This window comes from Girardinichthys multiradiatus, chromosome 6, assembly GCF_021462225.1.
Source record: "Girardinichthys multiradiatus isolate DD_20200921_A chromosome 6, DD_fGirMul_XY1, whole genome shotgun sequence".
Taxonomy (NCBI): Eukaryota; Metazoa; Chordata; class Actinopteri; order Cyprinodontiformes; family Goodeidae; genus Girardinichthys; species Girardinichthys multiradiatus.
In genome coordinates, this window is record NC_061799.1 from 44,885,177 (window position 1) to 44,897,133 (window position 11,957).

The 11,957-nt window shown below is 38.5% G+C and overlaps 1 protein-coding gene across 1 annotated transcript; it reads left to right on the top strand.

Moving 5' to 3' along the window:
- The first annotated feature begins 211 nt into the window (after positions 1-211).
- Positions 212-9,100, top strand: LOC124869728 (zinc finger protein 182-like). Its single transcript, XM_047367802.1, has 2 exons — positions 212-533; positions 7,255-9,100. Exons 1-2 carry the CDS (start codon positions 374-376, stop codon positions 8,196-8,198), a joined length of 1,104 nt encoding a protein of 367 aa, XP_047223758.1. The 5' UTR covers positions 212-373; the 3' UTR covers positions 8,199-9,100.
- The last annotated feature ends 2,857 nt before the right edge of the window (positions 9,101-11,957 follow it).

Consider the following 11,957-nt stretch of genomic DNA (forward strand, 5'->3'; position numbering starts at 1 on the left):
ACATTTTTGGCTCATATGCTAATTTGAATATCTCAATACTTCCCTATCATGAAAGGAGTCCTGCAAAGTGAAGTTCTGATTCCAAAAAATATTTAATACACATATATAATTATTCTAGGTTAATATCTGCTCCATAAATGACAGTTTAGAAAAGTTCTGGTTTGATTCAGAGAATAGAGTCTGGTTCTGCTGCCAAGCTGCTGTTCTACTCCAGTCCAGCAGGGGGCGGTAAATGGACCAATCAGCTGCTTTGTCTCAGTGTGACGTCCAGCGGAAGTAAAACTAAAGGCTCCAGCAGCAGCTTGTTTGGACTCAGCTGGAAGACGGTTGTGTTTTCGTATCTCAGCTGAATATTTCAGTAGTTTCAGTAACAATGTCTTCAGTTCAGCATCTGAGAGAGTTTATCAGAGAGCGACTAACTGCTGCTGCTGAAGAAATCTTCTCAGAGGTTGAGAAAACCATCGTCCGCTACGAGGAGGACGTCAGACTGCTGGGAACCTGCTGGAAACCCCAGATAAACACGACCAGAACCGGTAAGAAATGACAAAAAGTGGCTGATAAATCAGTTTAATTAGTTTCTAATCTGAGCTCTCAGCTTTAAATAGTCTGAGGCTCCGTTCACATCTGAAACCAACATCCTCCCAGTTTTCACATCGACTGGTTTCTAGGTTTAATTGTGAGTTTAATTTTTTTACCAGACTGAAACTGAAATCACTAATATGTGTCTGATCCAAAGAGCGTTCATTTATTTCCAGTTGGACTTTACGTCAACCAAAGCCTCCAGCTGCTACATCATCTCCCACCTTGTCCCACTCAAACATGGCCGACATCCAGGCCCGGTGTGATAGATTAACTGGACTAGGATTAACTAGATTATTTTGTGGTGGCAGCTGGGAGGGGCAGATGATTTTGTGGGTGTGGCTTTTTAGGACCCCTTGGAACCGGGAAATAAACGATGCGAGTTCAATTTAAAGAACTACAAATCTTTGCAAAATACTATCTGATTCTGTAAATTATCCATAAAGATCTCAAGACTAACTAATTAAAAAGACTTTTTAATGCTTTAATATTGAATGTTGCTTTTTTTTTATATATATAATTGCTGACACAGAGTTTGTAAATTACACAGAACTTGTACTGGTTTTATGTGTTGTTTGAAAGCTTGAAAATCATCGACGGAAGATTAAAATAGATCGCAAGATCCCATAAAAAGATCCCAAAATACTACTTAATCCCTGAAGGCCAATATAAGTGTTAAACCGTGACAAATAAAACACTGAAAGGTTTTAAAAGAACGATTGGTTTTTTATTCCTCATATCTCCATCATATGATGTATTTAAATGACATACTGACTGAAACAATAGCAATAAAAATCTTTTTTTTAAACCTCTTAGAAAACTAAAAAAACTACCTCTGTAGAGGTTTGTGTCAGAATGATAAACTCAAGTAAAAGTGAAAACATCGAATTTAATAACAAGAAAATGGTGAGAAAAAGAACTTCAACTCGAAATTGTAAAAGTTTAAAAATAAAGTAGGAATAGTTTGAAGAAAGGATGAGAAGCTTAAACTGATCTGTTTGCAGTCAGTTATGTCGGGAAAGCTCCTTTGCTGATTAAAGTGTTTCCACAGGATTATGTAAAAATAATTTCTTTAATACCAAAGTTCCTAACTCATTTACAGCAGACATTACTACCGCAGGTTTTATGCCAGTTTCATCTTCAACTATTGATATTTTCCTCTCGTTCTTTTACTTAAAACAAAGTTAGTCTTTATTCTTTTCATCAAGTGACCCTAATACTCCGTTGTAAAAGATACCGAGGGAAAAAACAGCCCATATAAACCTTTTTCCATCCAAATGATGTCAAAATGTTTTCGCAACTGTTTCAAACTGACTGTCACCAGTTGATCTAAGTCTGTTCTCAATAGCTGTCAGTTAATATCGACCTGATAACAGGCAGGGTGGTTGTAGAAAACGCGCCATGATGGTCTAGTGGTGAAGTCAGGGTCATTTCAACTGGTTGGTGATGCTGGCATCAGTTCAAATCTAGATGATATTTTTTTGGAAGTTTATTTTATGGAATAGAACAGATTTGCCAGTGACGGTTATACCTTATTCACATGCTTTAAACTAAAGCAGAGTACCACACCACCCATCCTTACAGCGATGCTGATTGTAACGTCAGTAACCAAATGTATGAATCAGGCAGTCTTCTAATTTCTATGATTCGTCTGCAGCAAGATATCTTTAATAGTGTGAAGGTGCAATTGCAGGGCTTCCCTTAAATAAGCAAGGCTTTGTTTGCATGATAAAACATTTACCAAACCATTTGTGACGTTAGCAGGATTTTGAACAGGCAACCACATAGCCGCCTAAAGTTTACAAACATCTGTGAGCGGACCCCGACTGTCGCTAGTTAATCTTGGTCGGATCTGCTAAACAGTTGCACTGTTATTCTCGGCAGAAATGTGAGCATAATTTACGAACTGCAGATATGTTAAAGAATCTCGGTATATTCACGACTCAGTTGCGATCGAAAGACGCGCCATCAAACCGTATTTCCACGTCGTTGCATGATGTGTAGCTGTCTGGGTTGACCCTGCAGAACTCAGTGTCTGAATTGGTTCCATGGTTGACATATTTGAACTTATGTGCAAATATAAGCAGTATGTCTTGAATAATACACGGATTTATATTTGCATTCAGGAATTTACATAATGGGAGACTTGTTGCTCAAAGATGTCTGTCTCGCTTCACAGCAAATGGTAGCAAGAGGAAAGACACTCAACTGTGAAACTGATTTTTCTTTTTTTTATTCACAAGTACGTTTGTCACTAAACGGAGAAAATGTCCACTTTCAGTTAACATCACTGCTTATAGATGCACGGCAGCAGTTGATTCTTGTATGCTTATAAATGAGGGAGATGTCACAAGTCAATCTGGTCGTGTGAACGGCGCTGTTCAAAATTATTTGCACTGAACGTCGTCATAGCTTGCAAAAACAGAAATCTACTCATCAGATATGATGTCTGCTTAACTTTTTGCAAACAGTTTGGTTACGTTGGCAATATTTTCATCAGGCACCAACACAGCCACCTACGCTTTAGAAACATCTGCGGTGCGCATAGATTTCAACCAGTTAATCTATCCACCAGTTAATCTAACACACCGGTTCTAGGCATGAATATTTGAGAGGGAGGCATCATCATGCTACACATTATGCTCCGCCATGTTTTTTATTGTTGTTGATTAGTGTTTTCTTTATGGGACTGGGTAAACAGTGGAGTGCTGTGCAATTTGCCAGACTGGACTGGTTTTCTCCCAGTTGGGCTTCTTTTGAACAGGTTAGGCTGGAAAAAAATTGCTTTGGACGGGTTGTTAAAATGTGGGGCGCTTTCACGACATTTGGAGGGTTTTTAGAAATTATTCCTGGGAAAATTCTATCAAAATAGTTCTCATTGTGTCGCAGAAAAGTAAAAACCTCAAAACTTTGTCTTTTTACTCATATCAATAGATCAGTTATTTTGAAAAAGAGAATCTGTCAAACTTTAAATCATCAATCGGTGATGGTCATTGGTTAATCAACTGTTACTGTGAAATTCTATTGGTTAATTATAATGCTGTTAGGAGTTCATCTAATATAGACTGAGGTGCAGCTTTGACTTGATGTTGAGAGACACCTTCATGCTGAAGAGGAAAAAATACAAAGGAGACCCGGAAAGCCAAAACCAGACCAGCACCACATCCCAATTAGATCTGGTGCTGGTCAGAATATGCAGATGTTTTTTGAGGCAGGTGCTCAAGCCAATAAAAGGTCATCCATCACAAAATTTAGGTATCAAATTAAAATAAAAAACAAGATCTATTTATGCTTTTGTAATCTCTCTTTTCTTGGAATTATGCTGCAAAATGTATAAATGAAATAAATTAATGTTCTGCGTCATAATCAAAAGAGAAAAACTGTAAACCTTATTGGACTGTTTTCTGACAGAGTTGAAATATTACACTAATAATAAACCGATATCATTATAAGTCTCCACACTTTCATGGAGCTTATGGAGTTAAATTTGTCTCAATATTATTCAATCAATCAAAAAACTAATCTCCATCAAAAAATATTAAGTTGTGATCAAAACATTCAGAGTTGTAACTATTTCTTTTTTTTTATGGAATATTTTATTTTGGGGAGAAAAACAAATTGTTTGATAAAACTTTTTTTGATTAAAATGACTCATTTTTTCTCACGAAGAGAAAAAAGTTATTTGCAAAACATAAACTTTTATTTGCGCAAATCAAAAATCTTTGGTTACAAATTCTGGAGAAATATCTCTTACAGATGTCTACAGGGCCACGGTGGAAAGCACTCTGTGTCTCAGCATGACAGTGTGGTGAGGGAACTGCACAGGAGAGGAAGTATCACGGGTTGTGAGGACAACACACAGGATTATGGGATGCCATCTGCCCGACATGGACTCTGTTTTATACTACACTTGGGGTAGTTGTGTATTTCTCCAGAAACCTACAGTAAAATTATGAAATACTAATTCTGGTTATAATATAGATGACCCTCTAATATAATCTGAAGAGATTGTGTTTTCACCTCTCATGGTTTTGGAGAAATAAATTCCTGAAAGTGGGATAAATGCATATAATGGTTGAGCATTTTGAGGTATTTTGACAAGATATTTCTCCAAAACTGTACAGTAAAATATAAAATATTTATTATTTTACATAAAACATGAATGTGAAAGTTGTAAAAATGTAATTAATATAAATGTTCTGAAGGTTACTTTTCTGTTTTCCTCTTATTTTCTCAACCGTTGCCAGGATCTGGTCCTTTCTGCTCCATTACCGTAAAGCACCTTGTATGCGTGACGCTAATCTTTAAGAGAGAGCTAGTGTCGGCTGACGTCACCGCGTATTTCTGACTGTCGGCTCACTTGACCGCAGTTTTCTTCTGTAGAGTTGATGTCTCCTCACTGAAGCGACGCTGCAAACCCTGCAGTTCGACCAGAAGTTCAGAGATGGAGGGATCAGAGTCTGCAGCTTTAGTCAGCGCTAACCAATAGGGAAACGTCTTACAGCGTTCGTCTTTAGGCCCCGCCCAGGATGTTCATGTTTCCAGAACTCAAAATTCTTTGAGTTCAACCAAAAACAGAGATCGTCAAAACCAAAAAAGTGAGACTCGTAACCAAAGATTTTTGACATGCGCAAATAAAAGTTTATGTTTTGCAAATAACTTTTTTCTCTTTGTGAGAAAAAATGAGTCATTTTAATCAAAAAAAGTTTTATCAAACAATTTGTTTTTCTCCCCAAACTAAAATATTCCATTAAAAAAAAAAAAACGTTACAACTCTGAAAGTTTTGATCACAACTTAATATTTTTTGATTGAGATAATTTTTTTGTCTGATTGAATAATATTGAGACAAATTTAACTCCATAGGAGCTCAGCTCCTTTCATTTCAAATACAAACCTACTTTAAATAGTTAATGTTAACATTGGCTCTATTATTATGCTAATAAAATCAAACCGCTAAGTCATATTTTCATATTTATTCATCATTTCTATATCATAGAACATTATATTTAGCCTGTAATATTAACCACAACATGATGCACTTATAAAATACTGCATGTTTGTTTCTATTATCAACACTTTATTGTGAGAGTTACTAGACATTCAGAAAAATGGTTGTGGTCATGCTTCTTCTTTCTTCTCTTCAAAATAATAAAGTGAAATTAGTGAAAGGGTCTAATTAGTGTGTTTGTATATCTCCTTCTCTTTCTCTTCATTAAACGTGACAAACATCAGGCAACAACTGGATACGGCTTTGAAATCACAGATTTTATGAGTACAAAACGTGGATGCAATGCGTTGCTTTCATGCATGGATGCTGATTGGAAGAAAATGCAAGCGTTTTTTTCTGCAGGTGTGGCGCCAAACTGAACCTCTCTCCGGACCTTTTTTTTAAAGGAACATCGGGCCAGAAGCCACGTAATGTTTTCACCAGCGTTTTAATGTTAAACATTGTGGTTAATTTTGCACCAAACATCTTCTGACTTTACCGGCCTGACAGTGTGGCGGTGGCGGTGGTCCAACAATACATGAGGGCTAATTACGTGTTAACTGGAGGACCGGGGTGGGAAGATGGGAGAACTCTCTGCTGACAGGAGATCACTTACAGATCAATAAAAAGCTTCTGCCTCGTGGAAGATTTGATTTTCAAAGGCAAGGCATTTGTTTGAAGGGGAGTTTCCCCCTTTTGTCCAGCCAGCCTCGCCTCCATCCCAGAGTTTATAGGCTGAGATCTGATGACTGAACACAGACCTGATCTGTTGCTGTCACATTAAGGAGCAAACACACAGCAGTGGGCTGTCTTCTGATCAGCTGTTCAGGTTGTAGTCTGAGCTAGAAGAACGTAGTGTTTGAGAAACTTCGTATCACCCAAACAGCTCATGTTTTTCTCTACTTCACAGCTATGTGGTGCTGTGTAATCTCTGGAGTGTCACTGGCTGATCAGTGGAGATTTTCAGCTGCTTTAATTCATTGTGTCTACATTTTACAAAGCACCTGAGAAAGGCAATGATTAAAACATCTCCAGAACACCAGTAAGGCTCATACTATCATTAGACCTCAACAGCCAGAAAGCAGGATGGAGAGGAGAGAACTTGTGTGGCGGCAAATGGCCCAAAACATCCTGTACAAGACGTGCAGAGGCAGGTTTGGAGTAGTGACTGGAAGGAAGAGTGATGGTCCAAAGCTTAAGAGTGAGAGAGAGATTGAGCGATTGGGGAGGAAATGGTTTCAGCTGTGAAAGCAGGGGAGGAAGGAAGAGGAGAAGGAAGGCCTGAAGCCACTGTAGAAGTCCTACCAACCTGCAGACGACGGATCGCATCTTTAGTGCAGAAAACTGAAAGATAAAGAGAGGTTATTGAAAGGAAATATTCTCTTTTCATTTTTTATTTTGAAGAGTAGCTCAGAGAAATGATTCTGGCTTTCTGGGTGAAACTGTGCTGTTGGAATAAAAGCTGGATTTATTTTACAACTTTTGAACATCTTTACCGGGGCGGCCAATCAGTGTGGAGGACACTTGACCCTGCAAACCTTCACCCCCTTTTAAATGAAACACTACAAACTTATTTTAGATTAACCACAAGAGGTCTAAAGTCCAGGATCTCCAAGAACAACCAGGCGGATGCATGAGGCAGTCATCAGTTGAATTATATTAATGATCTCCTTCTTTGTCTCCACAGACCTCCAAAAGCCACATGTCTCCAATGAGGAGGAAGCTCCTGCCATCCAACAGCTCTGTAACCAGGGGAGAAGGTCTACTGGGGTGGAACCAGAACTTAAATGGATTAAAGAGGAGGAACCAGCACATCCTCTGGTTGAAGAACAGGAGGACCCAGAACTTCCACTGATTAAAGAAGAAAACGAGGAACCCGGGTCTTCATGGGCTAAAGAGGAACAGAAAGAACCAGATTCTTCACTATTTGAAGAATGGGAGGAGCCAGAACCTCCACTGCTTGAAGAACAGGAAGAACCAGAACATCCACCGATGAAAGAAGAAAAGGAGGAACCAGATTCATCATGGCTTAAACATGAACAGCAGGTACCAGAACATTCACCAACTAGACAGGACCAGAAGGACCTCCAGATCAGTCAGGAGGGAGAGCATCTTGTCCAGAAGCAGTTTATTATTTTAATGGAGACTTCTACTCTTCAGGAAGGTAATCTGAGTGAAGAAGAACCAAGAACTGAGCAGCTTTCCTTTCCAGTCTCTCCTGTAGATGAAACCAAAGATCAGGAGGGAAGCAGCTCCACTGTGTCAGAGAGTCGGTCTCCATCTGACACAAAGAAAATGTCTTTCAGATGTGACATCTGTGGGAGATCCTATAAGAAGAACTACACCTTGAAGCTGCATTACAGAACCCACACAGGAGAGAGGCCGTTTACTTGTGAAATATGTGGGAAATGTTTTTGTAGACGTTATGAATTAAATGTACACCAGAGAACCCACACAGGAGAGAGGCCTTTTTCTTGTCAAACATGCAACAAAAGTTTCTCTCAAATTAGTTATTTAAATGTTCACAAGAGAATTCATACGGGTGAGAGGCCCTTTTCCTGTGAAACCTGTGGGACATGTTTTGCGAGACGGTATCATTTAAATAAACACCAGGGAACCCATACGGGTTAGAGGCCTTTCTCAGGTGAGATCTATGGAAAAAAGCTGGGTTTAGACCTTTTCTGTGTTAACATGTGGTAACAGTCGTATTCTCACTCATTCAAAGTACCTCAGGGTAACCCACACTGGGCCCTGAGGTCTTTTTCATGTCAAATATATGGAAAAAGCTGCATTGAAGTTGGCAGGCTGACTTTCCACATGATACAAAAACACAAAAAATGAGACGTAGTCATTAGACAGATTTACATTCTAAATATTAAAACTCTTTTTGGTACTTTTCTCTTTACAAAGTTAATCAGAAAAGTCACTCATTCTGTTTAGACATCCGAAGAAGAGAAGGTGAGACGTTGGGTTTATCAGAACTTTCTGTGACCAGGTCTTAACCTGGTTAAATAAATTATTCTGTAAAACTAGATCCAACGGTAGCAGTTTTTCTTCCTTAAATCCTTCGCTAGATGAGACTTTAATGCAAACAAATAAATTTCATTTTACAGCAATTTAAACGCACGCATTGACATTTAAAGGTCCATCAGACATGGCTGACTCTGTGAACATAGTGCTACGAAAAACCTCTTTCTTTTTTGGGCAACCCCCCATGTTTGGTACCATTAGAAACTAGAGAAAGTCACCTTTCCAACAAGGTATGGCTTATCTTTCTAGCACCTTCTCCAGTGACGCGTATCAGATGCGTACCCTCCGCCTAGCACACATTGCCCACTACAACCTTTGTGGAACAAATATGCTCCAACTGATTCAAGTCAAGATGTGGATTTTTAAAATCTGAGGCCTTCCAGGGTTTTCACAAGGATTTCATAACGTTTTGTAATGTTTATTTAGAAAAATTAATTTGGCATGGCTAAAAAAATGTATTTTTTTCTTTGTTGAACCATAAATAAATCAGACACAGAAACAGTTGCAATAGTGGTTCCACTTGAAAACTATTGTTTAGGTCTGACCTTTACACAGGTACCAAAGTTTGCATTTTGACTTAACTGTGAAGCTAGTCTTAAATGGAGTTTGAGTATTTTTAGGCAGAAATAGTTTCTAAAACCCTGTGGGCTTAAGAGGTTAAGAAACGTCTCTGAGTCTGTGAAGACCAGCAGCCTGGACCTCATGGACAAACGGACCTTTTTCAGCTTATTGATAAGATCAGATTAATCGCAGCCTTTAATTATTTACTGTTAGGAGGCAATAATATCCTGAGCGGCCATCGGCCACGACCGACTGGAGGTTTGAGAGAACAGAGCAGAGACACAAAGAGAACAAAGAAGCACTGATCCAGGAGTACTTTCTATGGGAAGGAAAAGTAAATGTTAATGGATGTAGCTCCTTTAGTCGTTTCATCTAGAAAGAAAGAACAGATAAACTCTGAGCCAGTTTTCAAGGTTAGAGTCTGAAAGAGAGCACATAGAGTTAGTCACAGTAAAAACTCAGTCAGTAGCCATGTCTAGAAGAGAGAAAGGGTTAAACACTGAAAGACAGGGCCATGTGGATCATCTGTAGAAGGTGAGCATTAAGTTGTTGCCAGCAGAAGCTTGGACGATGTCCCTCTGCAGAAAGGTGTCACAGGTAGACACAGAACCAGGCCAGGTGTAGCTTCTAGGAAGAGAAAAGAGAGAACATAAAGTTAAAAACTGAAATAACAGCAGATAATGCAGAATTGGAGAGTAGTATGAGAATGTAGCGAAGAGGGTGAAAGTGGTCATTATGTCCTCCAGCAGTCTAAGCCTATAGCAGCATAACTACAGAGATAACTCAGGATAAACTAAGCCACTCTAACTATAAGCTTTATCAAAAAGGAAAGTTTTAAGCCTTAAAAGTAGACAGTTTGTCCATCTAGAGCCACTGATGGTCATTGTTATACTAAAAACCACAAGAAGAAAACTAAAACTTATTCCTGGGAGAAAAATGATCTAGATGGGAAAACAAGCAGATGTCTTCACATGTTTTCTTTAAAACGGCTTCTTGTTTTTATTTCTTCTTCTGCTTGTGATCTGACGTACATTTATTTATCTGTGTTCTGGCACCACTAACTTATCCTCATATGGCCTTTCTGTAATAAAACTCTGGTTAAATGAAAGTCTGCCCCCTTTTTAGCACCTCCCGTTTTCTTCTCACAATGCAACAGAAGGTAATATGCATGTTAAATATCACTTACATTACAAAATTCAAATCTGTACCAAAATGAATGAGTAGAAAATACACCTTGGCCCTTTTTATGCTGCAAATATTTGGAGTGTTGGAAGGAAAAGGAGCCTGTTTCTACTTTTTACTTCACTACTCATGCTGCTGTTATTCATTCCTTTTTTCCTCTAAAACTGTTCTGGGTCAATATTATGTCTGTGTCTTCTTGTGGCATATTGTGCCAGTGCTGGATGGAAACGGTGTCCATGACGAAGAAAAATGTAATCAAAGCAAAAATTGCCATGAAATTCGTATTATATTCCTAATAAACATAGCATTCATTGGCATGGTATTTTGGCTCCTGACTTGAGTTCTGATTATTTTGCATTTGTCAAACTGTTGTGTAGAAATCCGGGACAAGAAAATGTCCGGCACCACAATCCACCACCGGGATGTACTGTTCTACTTATCTATCAACTCCTTGCATTTCACTATTATCAATTTAAGGCGATTAAATCATGTAAACTAAGTCGAGACTCGTTTTTAAAAAGAGTGACTTTTCGACTGAATAGTTTTAGCGCTTCACGCTACAGTCACACCCTGACAGTGGTGAGCTACAGTGGAGCCACAGCTGCCCTGGGTTAGAAGTGATGCTGCCAAACAATCGGCGCCACCGGGTCCTCTGACCACCATCAGCAGGCATGGATGACTGAGACGGACGGTGCGGGGGTTCAAACCAGCAACCCACTGGCTACAGGGCAAACCCCTACCTCTGTTGCCTCTGTAAGAGAAATGTTTGGGCATCTTTTTTTTAATAATGATTCCAATATATATCTATAGATATATATGTATGCACATATGTAGACACTACCGGTCAAACGTTTTAGAACGCCTTTCTCATTTAATGGTTTTCTTTATATTTATTACTATTTCTATTGTACGTAGATTCTCAATGAAGGCATCAAAACAGTGAACACACGCAATTATGCAACAAAAAAATTGTAAAAAAACTTTAAATATGTTATATTTTAGAATCCTTAAAGTAGGCGCCCTTTGCTGTAATGACTGAAATGTTAACCTTTGGCTGTCTCTCAATTTTACACTTCTTGTTTACCACATACTTCCATGTGTGTCCATTCACAGGTTTTTTTATATTATATATATATATATATATGTGTAAATCCCTGGGTTCCCCGGAATATAAATATGTTATTGTTGTTATGAAAATTAACAAATTTTATGTTTGCAACTTACTATCTTAAAATAAGATATAAGAAGTCTTTTGGTAGGAGTTTGAAATGGGCAGGAGTTCATTAAAAAGAAAATAAACAGTTGAAGTAAGTAAAATATTGTGTTCTGTCCCTTTAAGAATGAACGATATAATGTAGTTTGTATGAAAAGTACAGCTGCCTAAAGTCAGATGCTACTGGATGATTACACTTTGCTGAAGTCTGGAGCTGATTGTCTGGAGCGGGACTAACCGGACAAAGAAAAAAAAAAATCCGACCAGGGGTCTTAGTGGAGTTTTGCCGGAACTTTTTGTGAGCCGTTTTAGGGAAAAAGCCGCGGAAAACAACAGAAAAAGTGGAACAATTTAACGGATCGAGGAAGAAGCTGGAGGTCTGTGGATAGAAGAAGACTAGCTGG

Coding starts and splice junctions, on each gene's coding strand:
- LOC124869728 (XM_047367802.1), top strand. CDS start 374: ATGTCTTCAGTTCAGCATCTGAGAGAGTTTATCAGAGAGCGACTAACT. Junction 534..7,254: donor GATAAACACGACCAGAACCG/GTAAGAAATGAC, acceptor TTGTCTCCACAG/ACCTCCAAAAGCCACATGTC.